The 19,955-nt window shown below is 39.1% G+C and overlaps 1 protein-coding gene across 5 annotated transcripts in view; it reads right to left on the minus strand.

Moving 5' to 3' along the window:
• Nucleotides 1–2,085: 2,085 nt before the first annotated feature.
• The window catches only part of Cilk1 (ciliogenesis associated kinase 1), a 99,670-nt gene continuing 81,800 nt past the window's right edge, over nt 2,086–19,955 (minus strand). For 3 of the 5 annotated variants that reach the window (XM_045160167.1, XM_004660497.2, XM_045160170.1), the window contains 6 exons: nt 18,117–18,431; nt 16,144–16,334; nt 15,878–16,026; nt 12,837–12,965; nt 9,107–9,229; nt 2,086–5,926 (listed from right to left, as the gene is read on the minus strand). In XM_045160167.1, the coding sequence (XP_045016102.1) occupies nt 5,772–5,926; nt 9,107–9,229; nt 12,837–12,965; nt 15,878–16,026; nt 16,144–16,334; nt 18,117–18,431 (1,062 nt within the window). In that variant the 3' untranslated portion in view covers nt 2,086–5,771. The remainder of the gene's footprint in view (nt 5,927–9,106; nt 9,230–12,836; nt 12,966–15,877; nt 16,027–16,143; nt 16,335–18,116; nt 18,432–19,955) is intronic. The other 2 variants (XM_045160168.1, XM_045160169.1) reach the window with 2 other exon arrangements.

Raw genomic sequence — 19,955 nt, forward strand, 5'->3', positions numbered from 1 at the left:
GCATCTGCTATTTCTGACTAGTCATTGTTACTGTCTTCACCTGAAGGGGCTCTTGAGAATATCCTAAGAAGCCTGTAGTGCTGGACAATCATAGCAGCTATGACCATTCTGTGGAAGTGTGGAGACTGAATTAGGATGGCAATAGTATAAGAGATATCTATTAAGTGTCCAGGTGAACTAAGCATTCTGCATTTGAAGATGGGTAAGGAAAGGCAATATAGGGTCTGGTGGTGTAGCTCAGTGACCTGCATAGTATGCAACAAGCCCTGAGTTAGATCCCCATACTGAATAAACTGGATGTGGTCATGTATTCCTGTAGTCCCAGCACTGTGGAGATGGAGGCAGGAGGATCAGAAGTTCAAGGTCATCTTCAGCTACATAACAGGTTTGAGGCCAGCCTAAGCTGCATTAGATCTTGTCTCAAAAAAAAGAAAAAAAAAAGAAAAGAAAAAGAAAAGCAAGGCCAGGCAAGATCCTGAGGAGGCAGAAGGCAAAGGTTTATTAATAAGGTAACAGGCAAGAGGAAAAGTCTCGTGTGACATCACATATCACTGTATGCATACACACATGTACTTTCCTTTTACACTCACCTGGTCTAGTCTTCATAGTGTTTATTGTCCTCTAACATTTTTTATTTACCTTTTTTTTTTTTACTTATCCACAGATCTGGTAAAATATGAATTCCACGAGGATGGGAATTTTCTCTTTTGTGTGATTGCTTAGTATAAGAGTACACATTCAGAGAGTATTTGTTGAGTAAATGATAGTTTTGGAGATGTTTCTTGTCTTTTTTTCCAATGACAATGTGTTATTGTTCAGCTTTGCTAGTAAGCCAAACATGACTCATTTTCTTAGTTAGCTCTCATTGGTTGAAGCATATGAAATTGCTGATATTTCACCATCTTTTTTTTTTGTTTCTGTGAGGTAGGGTTTAACTCTAGCTCAGGCTGACCTGGAATTCACTATGTTGTCTCAGGGTGGCCTTGAACTCCTACCTCTGCCTTCCGAGTACTGGGATTAAAGGTGTGTGCGCCCCCACACCTGGCTCACCATCTTTTTTAACTTTCCAAAATAGGAATTTTATATGTCCAATCTGATAAAAAACTTCTGTTGTAATAAATTTGCCATTTTACGACAGGTACCCTAAGGACTTTGCATGCTTGGAAACTCATGTAAAATCACCATTCTATATTTGAGATCTTTGGAGTTCTCTTTGGCTTGATGATAGTCTGATTCAGTGTTACTCATGTATGTGATATACTTTCACAGGCCTTGGGAAGTCCTTTTAGCTTTCAGCTGTCTACTCAATAGCAGGAAAATTGCTTTAACAAATCTCAGAATTTTTAGATCTCAGGTTGATGGAAGCTTTATATGTAAATAAACCAGGAAGATGGAACAATTGGCTTATGTTCAGCTAGTTATGAATACCCAGTATTGAATCCTGCTCTACTAGCAGTTTTTCATGTCAGGAAGGCTGGCTGAGACCTTGAAATATGATGCCAAAAGTTTAGATAATATTGCTGATGGCAGTTAAGGTCAGCCCTGTGTTATAGCTGAGGAGTACAAGTAGGGCCTCACCAGTGTAAGTTTGACTGGGAGATCTTGTTCCTACAACATTCTCTCAAGGCTTCAAAGGATGTTACCAAAATGAATTTCCATCTAAATTGTATTTGAACAAACAAAACAAGCATAGTGAAATCAGTAACAAGACTGTGTATCAACTTCCCCTGCTAAAAATATCTCATCACTCTACTTGTTGAATGTGAGTAAAGGAAGATAATTCATCCTGCTGCTCTAAGTTCATGCTCCCAGTTCCCATAGTGGAAATAAATTCACTAGGGAAGAATTATACATATCAAAGTTCCAAATATACAGAAACTAGTGAGCAGGACATAGTGGCTCTCACTGGTAATCCTAGTAGCAGAGACAGGAACAGGGGTTCCCGGCCAGTTTGGGTTACATAGTTGAGATCCTATCTCAAAATCACAGAGTAGGAATTGCTTATTATTTTTTTCCTACCACCGAGCTCTATCTCCAGCCCTGAAGGTATCTTTTGGTGAAGAATATGGAAACAAATAACTCAGATTGACTTTTCTTAAACTGTAACTTTATTTGGAACAGAAGTTCCCTTTACATAATGCTACCATGTTAAAAACAACAATTTGTTTCAGAAGGGCCTCACTTCAATGGTTTCCTGTCCTCCATGTCTTATTTTATATATTTTTTTCTGGGATATCTGAGACCCCAAGACTTTGTGGTCATATGAAAGTCTTATCAGTATCTTTAAGAAACCAATTAATATCATTTCCCCACTTTTGTCTTCTTAATGACTTCCATTATCACAATAAATTATATAAACAGTACATGTGGTTGGAAATTGTAAAAATAATTCTAAAAATTTCCTATTCATATATGTTAAACAAACATGTTGCTATAGCCTGCTTAAATAATATAAAACAATAAGTATGTCAAATATTTTTATAAACATTACTTTTGGTCATATACTGAGCTGAAGCAGACAGCTTGACAGCCTCCTCCTAAATGGCACACAACAATGAACTGGTGGGAGGAAAATATGACTTCCTAAGAATATATGGCACCCGTTGATTCCAACAGTACCTATATTCAAAATTAAGAAATGAAACAACTCTTACTTTGTCTTCATTATACTCAAGTTTTTATGATTCTAGATGACAAAGTAACACTTTTTTTTTTCTGAGGTAGGGTCTTGCTCTAGCCCAGGCTGACCTGGAATTCACTATGTAGTCACAGAGTGGTCTCAAACTCACAGATCCTCCTACCTCTGTCTTCCGAGTGCTGGGATTAAAGGTGTGAGCCACCATGCCCGACTCCAAAGTGACACTTTTTAGATGTATGTGGTCTTTTAGGCAGGTATTACATGTGAAAAATTGCTTGAAGATTAATTTTTGGTCTACTTAAATCCAATCATTCTCAGCCTTGGTGATGGCTTGATGGGATTTTATCATAAACTGAACAATCAAATTCAAATGTAATTTCCCTTTTGTGCTTGCTCTATGTGAGGCATATCTGTGCCCCTTGGCATAGTAGTACCATTTTCTGTGTTCTCAGAAAGCTTTCTGATTGTGAGTGAGGTACAGTTTTAGATGGGTAGTTTAGCCCAACACTCTTGGCAGTGTGGATGTGCATATATTCTTAGTTACTGTACAGAATACAAATGCAGGACACTGACAAGAGTGATTGGTTAAACTATACCTATCCGTAACTATAATGCCAATAAAAAATAAAAATATTAAAACAGAATGTATGCACAGGTTATTATCACTTAATAAATGGGTCATGATCCTTCTATGCTAGCTTGTATGCACAATTTCTCCTTTACCCTTTTTAATGAGGGAAAGAGTACTTTAAAGGATTTTCTAGTTCTTCAGAACTTGACTTTTTCAATCATTTTTAAACTGCATATGAGTTTCTTGACTTTCATGTGAATAAAGTTCTGAAGGGAAGTTGTTTGTTAGGAGACAGAGGGAAGGTTAAAAGGAGGAGAAAATGAAGTTCTGTCTGACATTGAAGGGAGGTCCTGTGAAAGTACCAGAAGAATAATCTTATAAAGTGTAATAACCAGCTAACTAGGTTTTTCAATTAAAAAAAGAATGTACTCAGTGTAGTTAACCAAGCTAGAGTGCAGAGAAGGATAATGATGGTATTTACAAGTTAAAGCTACCTTTCCAGGAAGCCGGGCAAGGCTTCAGATTAATTTGCTTTTATATATAATATTGACAGAGAAAATAAATATTAACTTCATAGTAAAGGATTAATCTCTGAAAATCCATGTTTTGTTGGTTTAGATACTAAGTTCAAAATATAATGCAGAAATGAATTTGATTTAAGTTATGGTTGGATAAACATTTTCTGAAGCTTTACCACCTGTTTGTTAACAGGAAACATTACCTATCAAGTCCACACCCATTATGTGCTTTTCTTACACCCCTCAGAAGCATAGTGCTTGGTTAAATACATATATACTTTTTTTGGTTAAGTATATTTTTGAGTCAGATTCTCCAAAGCATAAATTACTCCTTGTTTTGGAAAAGGTTAGAACCCTTTGGAAGTCATGATAATTTGTTGAGTTTACAAAACATTACTACTACACCAAAGCAATATTTACCAACTTATTAGGTTGAACCTTATGAAAGCTATCTGTATTCACCTTAACTTACCACTCAACCTACAAAAATGAGAATTTCAGATGGTTTGCTGAGTTGTATCCTGGAACCTAGAGCTAACAGAGTAGTTGGAGACCTGGAGAATGTGAATCAGTACACTATTGAGATTATTATTACACTCATTGGTGGATAACTGTCCCTTTTGCTTTTAAGGTAACCATGAGTGGGGTCAGATGTGCCCATTAGGGATGGAGAGAGGATCTGTCTTCTCTCTAGCTTTTGGTCCCAGGAGGGTCCTCACTCATGAAAGAACCCATATGAAGCTAGTATTTCAGATGTGGCACACCATGGACAGTAATGTCATGAAAATTGTGACTTCCTGTGTAAGTGAGAATCCTTTCCTACATCTTTTTTGCTCCCCAAATTGTCCTGAGAATTTGGCTAAGGCAGATTATTCATGAGCTGCTCCTGGCCAGGTCTGGAGAGCTGAAATGACATTCCATTTCAGGTATTACTAATTATATTCTGTTGTTTTGAAATTTGGCTTTTTGGTCCTTCATCTTGGAGGGATATAAGTTTAATCCATTGTGTTAAGAAATTTTTGGTTATAAAAGAGCTTCCCTTTTATGGGTACTTATATAATTTCATTAAAAAAAAAGACTAGGATGTGACAGCTTAGTATGATTATGCTTGGTTTCCTTTATATATCTGCAGCTACATTACATTAAAAATGTTAATAAAATAATATTTTAAAAATTATGAAGCATTCTTTGTTCTGAGGAACAAGAAGTAAAGCAAAATAAATTACAGAACTGCAGATTTAGAGTATCACAGTAATATTAAAATAAAAACATCAGGACTAGGGATGTAGCTCAGTTACTAGAGTGCTTGCCCAGCATGCACAAAGCCCTGGATTCATCTCCAGTACTGCATATAACTGGGCATGGTGGCACATGCCTGTCTTCTTAGTACTTGGGACATGGAGGCAGGAGAATTAGCAGTTCAGCGTCATCTTCAGCTATATAGAGTTCAAGACCAGCCTTCGGCTACATGAGATTCTGTCTAAAAATAAAACAAACCAAAACAGAAAAATAAACAACAAAAACAAAACAAAACCCTCCAATACCTGTTAAGAAAAGCAGCAGATTACTTCCCTAAGGCTGGTTTAAGAAAGCCTGAAGTACCTAATGAGCTGCATTTGAAATGGAACAGCTTCATGTTGTTTGCACATGCTGAGTCAACAACCCTTCATTACCAGCTTTACAACACACTCCTGCTGCAATAGTGTTAATATTATTACATTTTCAAAATCAGTATAAAATTACAAAGAAAAACTCAATCTTTAAAAAATTCACTACAAAGCTTACTGTATAAAATGCTAAAACATAATTGATTTATACAAAATGCTGTTATTTAATAAAATAATGAGGCCCAGTTTTAGCATAAAATAATTTATACAAAAGAGGGTATTGCATTCAAATAATATTTAAAAAATTTTAAAAAGAATATTGAAATGTCTTAGTTCAGAAGAGCAACTATAAAGTGTTTTGACATTGTCCACATGGTTTTGAAGATGGAACACCAGTTGGCTGAGGTAAAGTGTCCTGTCACTGATGGCCAAAACAGTCACCGCCGGGACAGATATTTGGAAGACCAGTCTGTCCTCCCATGCACTGGCTGGGTGGCTGAAGGCTGTGGTATCAACCCAGGAGTGCTTCTAGGCTGGGTATGGAAGAAAGGTCGCCCGGGATGAGGTCTCATGGCCTTGAGAGAGGAATAGCCTACAATGGAAGAAAAAGGTACACCTGAGTGATATGGGACTAGTGACAAACATTTCATATTCAAGAGGAGCATTTGCATCTTTGTCTCAGTCTCAGGTGAGGTGAAGCCCATAGCTAATAATACCGGTGGCATTCTTTTTTTAAAATTTATAGATTTGTATATTATATAAATTCAACAGATAAACAATGACATAACAATTACAGGTGTTGTAAAGATTTTAGACTTTTTTAAAAAAGTAAATGCTTGCTTAGAAATAAAATGCTACTTTTCAAAATACAGAATTGGATTCCAATAAAACAATTTAATAAAATAAGGCACAATGTTTAATAAGGCAAAATTCACAGGAGGTTATATACAATTAATATAAGATCACTTTTTTTAGGTCCTGAGGGAGAGGGAAAGAAGCTAAAATAGTTTAAACACTGTTTTTAGAACATTTGCCAGATTAATGTAATATGTAAATTGCATACAATAAACTAGATGTTTTCTGGAAAACAAATTTAGTTATTGAATATTTCAGAATTACAGTTTTAATTATGTATATATCCATACAGATATTCCTAATTCCAAGACTGAAAATACAAAATTTTAAGAAATTGGATCATAAAAATTTTGACCAAAGTAAAAGTAACATATTTTTAGCATCCTTTGTTGTTATTTTGAAGTCCCCAATATTATAAAGTTAAAATACTGGTTCTTTTAGAAGGTTCTCCCATATTTTTGTTTTTCATGAATATAATATGTGCTCAGAATATAACACCTCAACCCAAGTCTCAACATGACTTGTAAAGTGACTGCTTAGGTTAATATTGTCTCTCATAAATCAGTGTTTGACCGTTTAAAACAGTGAAAAGTGTTTTTCCTAAACATCAGTTATAGACAGAATTGACCATTATGTCTTTTTTTTTAAAAATGTTTATTTATTTATTTGAAAGAGACAGACAGAGAAAGAGGGGCAGAGAGAGAGAGAGAGAGAGAGAGAGACGGAGAGAGAGAGGGAGAGAGAGAGAGAATGGGCGTGCCAGGGCCTCCAGCCACTGCAAACGAACTCCAGACGCATGCACCCCCTTGTGCATCTGGCTAACGTGGGTCCTGGGGAACCGAGCCTCGAACCAGGGTCCGTAGGCTTCACAGGCAAGTGCTTAACCGCTAAGCCATCTCTCCAGCCCCCCATTATGTCTTTCAATACTAGTTCCTTCCCCTAGCTGGAATTGTGAATAAGACAGGTAGCATTCTTGACTATCTCACTTATAATACGTCAGAGAATCCTGTTGGCTGTACATTCCATATATACTCAGAATCAAGAAAACTTTTACCATCTTCCAACCCTGGAGAAGCTAGCATCCTCTCCTAGCTGGGTAACTGCCACAAGGCTCTTGCTCCCACTTATTCTAATGGCAAACAGCTTGATAAGCAAGGAGTGGTGGCACAATGTCTTTAATCCCAGTACTTGGGAGGCAGTGAGTTCGAGACTATATAGTAGATTCCAGGTCAGCCTGGGTTAGAGTGAGACCCTACCTTGATAAACTAACCAATCAACTAACCAAACAACGCCCCCCCCAAAAAAAACCTCCCCAGCTTAATGAGCCTATGAAAGTGGCTGTCAGGTTGCCCCTGTCTGTGTATAACCCTCCAGAGGCTCACAGGATGGTCAGAGCCAACAATATGTTTATGGGGCCTGCTGTAGGGACTTGTACCCTCAGGCCTCTCATCACCCTTGACATCCTCTTGCTATGCTCCCTTTCTTGCCCACCCTGTTCTCTGGCCACATTGCTACTCTGAATTTGCCCAGGCCTGTCCTGCCCCAAAACCAAGAACCCTATTCCTGGAACAGCCTCACCTATATTGAATGCCTGCCCACTCACCACACTGAATGCTTATCTACTCACCACACTATATGCTTGTCCATTCAGCTCCTTTCATTATCACTCAATGACTCCTTTTCACTGAACCTTTTTTGTCTCTTGTGCTCTCACTACAACCTTTCCCTACATACAAGCCCCCAAATTCCTACTTTGTCTATTTATTTATATATATATATATTTATTTATTTATATGTGTGTGTGTGTGTGTGTATGTACACATGCACACGGGCATGCTAGGGTTTTGTTATTTTTTGCCACTCCAAACAATATCCAACTGGTTTGATGTGGGCACTGGGAATTGAACCTGGGCTGGCAGGCTTTACAAGCAGGTGCTTTTTAAAAATTCTTTTTATTAACAACTTCCATGATTATAAAAAATACCCCATGGTAATACCCTCCCTTCCCCCAGTTACCCCTTTGAAACTCCACTCTCCATAATACCCCCTCCCCATCTCAATCAGTCTCTCTTTTACTTTCTTTTTTTTAAATTTTTTAAAAATTTATTTATTTGAGAGCGACAGACACAGAGAGAAAGACAGATAGAGGGAGAGAGAGAATGGGCACGCCAGGGCTTCCAGCCTCTGCAAACGAACTCCAGACGCGTGCGCCCCCTTGTGCATCTGGCTAACGTGGGACCTGGGGAACCGAGCCTCGAACCGGGGTCCTTAGGCTTCTTTTACTTTTGATCTTTTCCTCCTCTTATGATGGTCTTATGCAGGTGGTGTCAGGCACTGTGAGGCCATGGATATCCAGGTCATTTTGTGTCTAGAGGGATGATGTTGTATGGAGTCCCAAGCAGATGCTTTTAATGGCTAAGCCATATATCTTCCCAGCCCTTGGAACTTACAGTGATCATCCTACCTCTGCCTCCCAAGTGCTGGGATTAAAGGAGTGTGCCATGCCTGGCTCTGCTTGCTTTCCCTATCTCTTTCTCTCTCCTTCCTTCCCTCCCTCTCCCTTCTTTTCTCCTTTTTAAATTTATTATTATTTGCAAGCAGGAAGAAAGAGAGAGAGAAAAGAGAATATGCTTGTGCTTTATGTGGATAATGGGAATTAGAACCTGGGCTATCAGGCTTGCAAGCGAGCACTTAACCAATTAAGTCATCTCTTCATCCCTGCTTTCTTTTTCCCTTAGGCTCTATGAGCATAGACTTAGCATATATTTATACTTATCCATCTTACTGTCTGCAGAGTTTAAATTCATTAAGGGCAAGTTTGGCCTGTACCATTCCATCTACACCTACCCTTCCTGCCACAATGCAATTGTTAAATGAATACTGAATTAACTCATAAATAATTCAAATGAGAACTTACCAGGGGAAGGGTCTGGAATGGGTGCTAGGTGTACCCGTTGCATAACTGACCCAATTTCTTTTTTCAGAAATGAAGGGATATAGTTCCCAGTCAATCCACTAGAACTTGTAGAGCTGGAACCAACTGTTTTAGAAAGGCAAAAGCTGATTACTAAAAAGACAAGTTCCCATGACACCAACAGAGTTAAAGGATAGCAGTGCACACCAATAATAATTACAGTTTTGCTTTTAGGAGAAAAGAAATCATGATGAAAACAGTGAATTCTGGGTATAGCATTCCCCCATACCACAATATCAGAAAGACAAGGAGAGCAAAGACAGTGTGGTTTCACAGACAGCAACAAGGCAGAGCATCATATGCTAAACCAAGAAGATAGTTTTATTTATTTTTCCTAAAATTAGTTTTAGCTTATTCTTTTATTTTTATTTATTTATTTTTGAGCTAGGGTCTCACTCTAGCTGAGGCTGACCTGGAATTCTCTATGTAGTCTCAGGGTGGCCTCAAACTCATGGTGATCCTCCTACCTCTGCCTCCCAAGTGCTGGGATGAAAGGTGTGAAGGTGTGCGCTACCACACCTGGCTTTTTTTTTTTTTTTTTTTTTTTTTGAGGTAGGGTCTCACTGTAGCCCAGGCTGACCTGGAATTCACTATGTAGTCTTAGGCTGGCCTCAAACTCACAGTGATCCTCTTATCTCTACCGTGCTGGGATTAAAGGTGTGTGCCACCAGGTTCAGTAAGCTTGTTCTTAAATTTACTTTTCCACTCTATAATATAGAGTCCCTTTTTAGGTTAGTAAAATACAGTCTGCAATATGGCTGAATATTTCACTTAATTGTTCTCTTAGTTGTAAACATACATGTTATCTTATTTGGCTGTTGTAAATAGTTATACAGTAAATATTTTTGTTGGTAATCAGAAAGACATTCATAAGAGTATGAATAGAAACATTAACTGTTTAGGTCTTCCTTCCTTCCTTTGCCTCCATTTCTCTTTCTTCTTTGAGACATGGTCTCACCACACAGCCTTACTTGTTTACTGCTTGCAGCCCTCTTGTCTCAATCACCCAAGTGCTGGGACACAAAGCTCAGCTTATTTGTCATTTCTATTTGAAAATGTGTCAAAAGCAGGGACTGTATGCTACTCACCTCTGTATTCTGGGAAGTTTTTGGTATAACTTGTAAATAGTAGGTAATTAGCATTGAAAGATGAAAGATTATCTATAATGCTTATTACCAAGGCTTCAAAGAACACAAGGAATGACATTAATGGATACCATACAAATGAAAGTTCCATCCCTGAGGAAATAATAATTAATGGTGGAGTTGCTCTGTTTTTATAGTAAAGAAGGTGCTCAATAATTGATTAGGACAGTTGGAAAATGTTCTGGAATGCATGTGTAGGGAATTTTGTTGGTCAAATGCATTATATAGAGTTATGAAAAAAAAGTGGGAAAGGGGGCTGGGAGATGGTTCCCAGCAGATGAAAGCACTTGCTTGCAAAGCCTGGTGGCCCAGGTTCAATCCCCTACTACCCATGTAAAGCCAGATGCACAAAGTGGCAGATGTGGCTAGAGTTTGCATGGCAGGAGGACCTGGTATGCCTACATTAACTCTCTGTCTCTCTTAAATAAATAATTTTTTTAAAAAAATTAGAGAATTTGAATAAATAGGTCAAATCATAAAAGAGACCAAAACACACCATCAATAAATACACAAAAAGAAAATGGACCTCATTATTCATAAGACATGCAGGGCTAGAAGGATGGCTTAGTGGTTAAGACATTTGCCTGCAAAGCCAAAAGGACCCAGGTTTGATTCCCCAGGACCCATGTTAGAAGATGCACAAGGGGGTGCATGCGTCTGGAGTTCATTGGCAGTGATTGGAAGCCCTGGTGTGCCCATTTTCTCTCTCTCTCTTTCTTTCTCTGTCAAATAAGTAAATAAATAAATAAATAAAATATTAATAAAATTTATTATTAATAAATTAATAAATATTAATAAAATATTAAAAAATAAGACATGCAAGTTCACACCACAATAAGATATTACTTCACACCCATCACATTAGGACCTATTCTAGCTTGGAGTACCGGGTGTCAACAAAGATGTACTGCAACCCTCACACCCTGATGAACAGCAATTTGGTGACATCTGTAAACCAAAAATGAGTACACTCTTTAACCTAAAGTGCTGATTCTACCAGAGAAAACCCATGCCTATGTGCATGGCAGCAAAGATGTAGTAATGTTCACTGTTGCACTATTTCCAATAGCAAAAGTTATAAAGTTGGACATGGTGGTGCATACTTTTAATCCCAGCACTTGAGAGGCAGAGGTAAAAGGATTGTTGTGAGTTTGAGACCAGCCTGGGTCTACAAAGTGACTTCCAAGGGTCATCCTGGGCTTCAGTGACACCCTACCTCAAAAAAACAAAAACCAAAAACAAAACAAAACAAAAATCCTTTCAGGCAGGCATGATGGCACATGCCTTTACTCAGGTGGTAGAAGTAGGAGGATCGCTGAGAGTTCAAGTCCACACTGAGACTACATAGTGAATTCCAGATCCACCTGGGCTAGAGCAAGACTCATTATAGATAAAATTTATGATATAAATAATAAGTCATGGCATTATAGAGCCATATATATTGTACCTATGTAATCTGAGATATAGCTATCACATAGGCATTAAAATTAACAGAAGTGGTGATCCAAGATCATAGTCACATAAATTTCAAACTATACAAAGCTACACTGAATTTTACACATATTTTTGAAATGTATGGGAACAGTAGGCATCCAAATCAGGCCTGAGGTGGAGTTAGGCAGAAACAGCCTAGACATTGGGTTTCAAGCGTATTTACAAAGTTTGACATTTTATGTTGCATGATGGGTACATGGGCATTATATTTCTTAACAAATGAAACCTAATGCAAGGTGAAGGGAAGGCTGGATGTTTACACGAGGTCATAGAAGGGGAAGCAGCACAGAGCAAGAGCTTGTGTCTGGGAACCGAGATAGGGAAATCAGGTCTACTGGGGATACGGCTAATTAGCAAGGTGGATGTATTTATTAAAAAAAGAAGAGCTTTATAATCTGTGTACCTTCCAAGCAGAAGAGATTCTTAAACCCTGATAGGTTCGTTGGTCTGAGGAAATGGAGGTAAGCCCAGCACCAATCTTTGGAACTGATGACCACAGCGTATCAGGGCCTTACAGGTCAGAACTGGTCACTGTGAAGTTGCTTGTTTTTCTTTTGAGCCAGGGAACTCTGCTCTACTCCCCAGCTCTTTTTTTTTTTTTTTTTAATTTTTTTTGTTCATTTTAATTTATTTATTTGAGAATGACAGAGACAGAAGGAGGCAGAGAGAGAGAGAGAGAGAATGAGAATGGGCGTGCCAGGGCCTCCAGCCACTGCGAACGAACTCCAGATGCGTGTGCCCCTTTGTGCATCTGGCTAACCTGGGTCCTGGAGAATCGAGCCTTGAACCGGGGTCCTTAGGCTTCACAGGCAAGCGCTTAACCGCTAAGCCATCTCTCCAGCCCTCCCCAGCTCTTTTGAGGACAGAACCCTATGGCATCTGGCTGAGCCCCAGGGGCTGCTACCCAGACAGAGAGCAACATGCAGGGCTAGCAGAGAGGCCTGTGTCCATGTACCAGAAAGGCTTCCTTCCATATTCTGCCCATCTATCCTTCCCCAAAAATCTGCCTTTTGTCACTGAGGAGCTATACTTGCCTGAATGTATTTTGCTGATCACTGATACTGTCCCTGAAGATTTTCCAGACAAACCAGAACTGGACCATGGATTAGATGGAATGAAGTCCTTGCCTGGATTTGGGAGTACACCATTTCTTATATTTATTCCTAATGAAGAAAACATGATCTTAAGGTTCACTGTGTGATAGACAAGTGGACAGAAGCTGTGGTATATACAATGGAATATTATGCAGTCCTATAAAAACCAAAACTGAGATGTGGTGTGGATGTGATGGAGAACGAAATTTCAAAGGGGAAAAGGGGGGGGGAGGGAGGGTATTACCATGGGATATTTTTTATAATCATGGAAAATGTTTAATAAAATTGAGAAAAAAAAACAAACCAAGATCTTGCCATGTGCCACAACATGCCAACTGGAACAAACCAGACCAGAAATAAAAATACTGTATGTTTTCATTTGCATATGGAATCTAAAACAACAAAAAATATACAGAGATGATTAAAAACAACCCAATGAGTTGGCTGTGGTGGTACATATCTTTAATCCAGCACTTGGGAGGCTGAGGTAGAGGGATTATTGTGAGTTCCAGGCAAGCCTGGGTTCGAGTGAGACCTTGATTTAAAAAAAAAAAAACAAAAAACAAAAAACTAGCTACCAGGGGTAGGGATATGGAGAAAAACTGGGAAGCAACCCAAGGTAGACAATACAGAGCAGCCTATATTAGTATGAACTAATCTAAAAATCTTGTACAACATGAGGCCATTGGTAACCAAAATTGGCACTACGTATGGAATTTGTACTACATTAGTATATTTAGCTACTCTTGCCATAAAAACAACAGAAAATGAGTAACTGTGAGTTAATGAACATATTAATATGTAACCCATAACATCTTGTTATATGACTTAATTATACACAATTGCTTACGTAAAATGCAGAATGAATCGTGTACAAATTTCAAAAACTAAAATAACATGGAACATTCCTATAAGGTAAAATCAAAGTGGAAACTGTGATATCATCTGTCAGACAGCAAAGGAAAAATGCCATCTTTGAGTGGAGTACGTGGTCTCATTTGTGAGAAGCCTAAAAGAGGTTTCTTATGCCATTATCTTGATCTTCTGCTATCCTCCTGGGCTTTGGTACTCCTAGATATTTTAATCCTTCCTCTTCCCAGAATACCTGAATACACTGATTCAGGTTCCTTCCATCCTCCATGTCCACTCTACCTTCCAGCTCTTCAGCCCTTTGTTCTCTTTCTGTGTCTGTCCTGTAAGGAACTACCTTGTTACTTGATCTCAGACTGTCCTTGTCACTATATAACAATGACTTCAATCTGTGGCAACACCCATCAACTCTCTTTCTTCTTTTGGTTTTGCAAGGTAGGGTCTCACTGTAGCTCAGGCTGACTTGCAATTCACTATGTGGTCTTAGGATGGCCTTGAATTCCTGTGATTCTACCTCTGCCTCCCAGGGTGCTGGGATTAAAGGCGTGTACCACCACATCTGGCCCCATCAACTCTTTATATATAAGGCCACCTGGAACACAGATGCCTGGACACCAACCTCAAGACAACCACTGTTCCTATACACTGCTGCACATCCTCACTGATGTCAGATACTGCAAGGAGTTTTCAGAACTGAAAGATCACATTCCTCTACATGCTCCTTTAGGCCTGTTCACTGTAGTGCTCCTCTTCCAAGTCATCCTGGGGAATGTCAGGCCCATCACTGATGACCCATAATGCCAGTCCCTATAGTCTGCCAGGATTTGCCATATTCCCAACCACCCAGAGAAGAATTCCATGCACTGAATGGTTTGTTGTGCTAACTTATCCCCTTTCTTCCTGATTTCACTTCCAAACTGGGCTACTCTCCTCTCACCTGAATGACAGGTATAGCTTTCTGGCCTCCCACCTACTCATTGCACACATGTAGATAAATCTATGTCTTCCAATTAAGACCCTCCAATTACTTCCCATATCTCAAGAAGTGAAACCCAAATCTCTTATAAGGTCCCATGGAAGATGCTTCATGCGACATACTCCAATGTATCCTCTTTTCTATGCTATGGGCACATGGACCACTGGGATGCTTCTCCTATAGGCTTTCCTGCCTTGAGCCTTTGTGCCTGCTGTCTCTTCTGTCTGGTGTGCTCCTCCTTGGGTTTCTGCACACTTGGTTTTTTTCTCCAAGAATCATTTACTTAGAGGTTTTCCTGGCCATTGGTAATGACTACTTGTTTATGTGCTAAAACCCCACCCCTAGGATCATCTGTGCATCTTAAGGTTTTGACTGCACTGCTATTGCCTGGTGCCACTATGAGGCTATGATATATGAGTTCTCTGGAGTCAAACAACTCCGGGGGTTTGTTTGGCTAATTTGCTCATCATATGCAAATCATTAGATTCCCAGTTCTTAGTACACAGTAGGTATATGATACATATTAAGTGGTTTAATCAATTTGTGAATGGATTATTGGGTAATGTTGTAAGCTTGAAATATGAAGAATCTGTAGAGATGATTGTCCCTTCCCAAACTTCAGTGTTAGTATCTAGTCTCTGCATGCTGCCCAGAGGTGTAATGAAACTTCTGCCCTAGTTTCCTGACTACAATTTCTCCTAAGCTTTGTCTGATAGTGAGGCTTCAGATGTACTGTCTACTTCTTGCCAATTAATTCCTCAGGCTTGATTCAGTCTTGTAAACCAAATTTCTCATCTTGATAAAAATGCAAGGTCCAAATATTCTATGAGGTCCCCATCAATTCACAGGCCAGTGTTACCATAAGGAGGAAATTAAGGAGGTGATATAGTATGTAGTATGAAGCATCTTTTGGCCCTTGTAAAAAATTTGGATTTCATTTTATAAGCAATGTAAAAGCATGTGAAGGGTTTTAATTGGAACAGTGACATAGTGTTAACTACATCTGTGTGTTCAGTAGAGTACAGGAGCCAATTTGGAAGCACTTGTCTTCAAAAACAGAATGTTGGTGAATACATGATTCTTGGGACAAGATTTCTTATCAGCAATCAAAGCACAGACAGGCCCTTTCTGTTACCAGGTAAATATCGACAGTGATTCAAGTAGTGCTGCTTGGCTGCAGATCTCAAGGTTGGTGTGTCTCGCCTTTGGTATGAAGTCTGGGTGGGGCCACTATTTTCTGTTCCCATGGGCTCAGATGGCTTCAGGTCCAAAACACTTGCAAATCTGAATCAAGAGAATGCAACTTAAGTCAGGAGGCAGAATGAGGGTGACATTCAATAGGTACAAATGATCCATAACCTCTAATCTCAGTCTGTTTGACCATATGCACAGCACACTTGCCTGCTGAGAGGATCGTCACTCTGTCTCTTTTGGTCTTTCACATCAATGCTGGTGAGAGATGGACTGAAATCAAAGTCATCCAAGTCAGCCCAATCATTGGAATCCTTCGTTGACCTGGAAATAAGACCCCACCTTCTCCTACTCTTTGGCTTGATCTCACCATTTTTGTGTTCCAGGCCAGCTAAGATTTTCTGTGTATAAAAATAGATGAGAAAAGAAAGCAACATGTGGCTTTAATAGAGTCCATCTATCAGTAACCAGCTTTCCTTTCCTTCCTTCCTTTTTTCCTTCCTTCCCTCTCTCCTTCGTTCCTCCCTCCCTTCCTTTCATACTAGGGATCAAATTTCGCACTTTGCACATACTACACAAATGCTATACCACTGAGCCATATCCTCCCAGCCCTTCTATCAACAATTTTGATTCTGAATTCCTTGATTACAGAAAGAAGGATCCTGGGGTACAACATTCATATTGTGCACTGCTTAGTTGAAAGGTCAACTGTAGAAACAGTCCTGACCTGTCTCATCCATCCTTCACTGACCACAAATTTTGTGATCTACTATGTACACTAAGAAATAAAGATATAAGAGAAGTTCAGATTCTTCTTATATGTTATGAAGAGGCTAGACTCTCACTTGGGCTTCATCTCTGAAAGCTAATATGTTTATTGAATCCGACAAGTGTTAGTTACCTGCTTAATAAAGAAAACAATGCAAAGAATGACTTCCTTGGCTTCTCAGGAGGCCTAGGAACTATCTCTGACTTATAGAATTAGCAACAGCAGAACATTTTCAACTTGTGGGTAGGGATAAGTGCCAAGAGATACTAGCAACCTCTGAGGGCATCCCTATTGGTCTGGGTGGGGTTCTGGTGAATATCAGTTGATAGAACAAGCACCTCTTTTGCATAAAGGTTTGAGAGTCAGACACTTAAAAGCATTACAAAGCAAGTGATGACTACAATCTCTTTCCAGGTTATCATTCTACAGACTCTAATATATGTTGTGCTCTTTTGAAAGCTAGCTCAAGAAAAGAAAGATGATTGGCTTAATTAATAGCTCAGATTCAGCAACATCAAGTCATATCAGTAATATGAATAATAATTTACAAATATCAGTATGATAACAGCTCCTTATGATTTTCCAAATATCCTTATAAACAACTCAGTCTAGAGGGTAAGACATCATAATCTTCCTTGTACAGAAGAAACAAACTCTGTAGGAATAATAATAATGCTTAATATTGTAATTAGCTTCTCATTGCTGGGACAAACATTCAACTAGACACAGCTAATGGAAGGAAGAGGGTTTATTTCAGCTTCTGGAATCCAGGGGAACACCATAGCTCCCATTCATAGATCCCAGCACAGAGACATCATTCACAGCCAACATCACAAAACACAAGCAGACATGAACAGCTAGAGCTCAAACTGCTTTGTACACATAGGACTGGACTGAAGGTCCATTTCCAAACACACCTTAGAGCTGGAGTAGGATGTTTAATCAAAGATGACTGAGTCTGTGGGGTCATACAGTCAAGCTATCATATTCAAACTACCACACCTAATAACTGAATTTTAATTTTAAATTCTTAGTCCTTAAGAAATTAAATCAGACACATACTACCATTGTCTCTATTTAACAGGTGAGATAGTGAAGAGCAGAGAAGCCAGGTAACTTCCTCAGTGTCATCAAGCTATTGAAAAGCAGAGCTGTGAAGTGAGATCCTAGCAATGTGCTATGGAATCCAGCTTGTACCACTACTCCACAGGTGCTCCCAGGAGTGATACCATTAACAGGAGAAGCCAGAACCTGAACTGACACCTTGAACCAAGGGTCTTCACAATGCTGTGCTACTGCAAACGTAAAAGTATTATAACTTTATGGAGTGAAAATAGACTATTTCATACACTACTTGCGGTTAGTTGGAAGAGGAGTAAATCAGACAGTTTCCTGGTAAACCCTCACTGCTCACCGACTGTGGATTTTTGTGGAGGGATGGGAAGAGCAGTGGGCTTGGCTTGTCCTCCTGAAGATGGTTCAGTTGATCTGCCTGGGAGGCCTCGGTTTTGCAGGGGTATACAAGATGCTGAGGGGGCTGGATAACTTGGTGTGGTCGTGTAGAGATCCGCATGTATGGCTTGGTTGGGGGATGGACAGGAGGGGTTGGCTTAATATGAGGAGGGGCTGTCTTTTCTAGGACATCTTTCTGTGTTTTTCCTGAATCCTGAAGGTTCTTTATGGTGTTGCCCAGGGGGTGTCCAATCTGGAAGTAAGGATATCGAAGTGCCTGGAATGACCAATGAGGCATTAGAAGAAACCACTAGCTAAGGCAGAAATACCATCATGATTATTGGACTATAGCATTTATTTGACTAGTTTGCCAAAGGTTCTTGGCCCACAACTGACTATAAGCTAGCATCTTGTACCAATAACCTTCCTTCTGCTTTACCATATTTAAGTGTTGTGATTTGAATGTGAAATGTCCTCCACAGGATCATGTGTTTGAGTACTTGGTCTCCAGATGTTGAAGTTGGGAATGCTATAGAACCTTTAGGAGTACATGTATAGACTTGCTGAAAGATAGGCCTCAATGTGAGCAGGGACTGTCTTTTCAAGGACATCTTTCTGTATAGCCTAACCTCACTTACTGAGTCTAGATACAATGTGACCAGCTCTGCTTCATTCTCCTGCTACCGTGCCTTACCCATGATGATTGAATGTTTCTTCTCAAAACTTGAAGCTAAAATAAACCCTTTACTTCTTCCTTAAGTAAGTGCTTCTTATCAGGTTTTCATTTGATCACAACAATGAGTAAAGTAACTAATACACTAAATACCATAATAGTAAGAAGTTGGGCATGATGGTATACACCTGTAATACCACCACTTGAAGAGGTGGAGGCAAGAGGATCAGAAGTTCAAGGCCAGCCTGGACTATTTGAGATCCTGTCTTGAAAACAAAACAAACAAACAAAAAGCAAAAGCAGCTAGGCAGCTAGTAATATTGCTATAACTTTCCAAAAGTATTCTGGCTTAGCTTACTTGCTGGGTGTCTTAAATATGACCTGTCACCTGCCTAAATTTATTTGCTCAGTCTTTCTATTGAAAGAGAAAAATATAATGTAAGTCTGAAAGAGTCAAATACAATGATCTTGGAGGACTAAGAAAACCAAGTAGCAAATAAGCAGGTACATATGCTTTTACCCAAGAAAACCAAGAGGGTAAGAGAATATGACTGAAGCTTCCCCAAAAAGATGAAGTTTCATTGCCAGTTAGATGGATAGTCGAGTTTTGTTTTCTTTTTTAAATAATCAAGGAACGTATAATTCACAAAGCTCTGGGATGTGTAATTCTTTTTAGATACTTTATATTCTCTTAAAGCTCAAAATAGAAATCAGTGAAAATAACACTATTTCCTAGTGAGTCTGGTGTGTAGTTATAAATACCTATGATTATTTTATACAAGTATAGACTCAGAAGCAAACTATGTGGACAGTCTGGAAAAACTCCTAGACTCTGGTCTCTAACATGACAGCCTTCTCTATAGTCCTTGGCATTTTTACAAATGGATCTAACTTGGCCCATTTTTAGCTTTTCTGACACTGTTCTTCAAAGCACTCAACACCCCTTAGTTTCTAAATCTAAAGAAGATTTATTGTTTTATTTTTTTTGTTTCATCTCTTACATGTATCCTTTAAAAAAGAAGTTCATCAGAAAAATTCCCTGTTTGCCCTAAAGCCATTTGTGACTTTCACCACCATCAGAAGCACATTTCTGAACTTTTCAACCATCTTGGGCCAGCTTGTGGACTC

Source organism: Jaculus jaculus, chromosome 10 (assembly GCF_020740685.1).
Source record: "Jaculus jaculus isolate mJacJac1 chromosome 10, mJacJac1.mat.Y.cur, whole genome shotgun sequence".
Taxonomy (NCBI): domain Eukaryota; kingdom Metazoa; phylum Chordata; class Mammalia; order Rodentia; family Dipodidae; genus Jaculus; species Jaculus jaculus.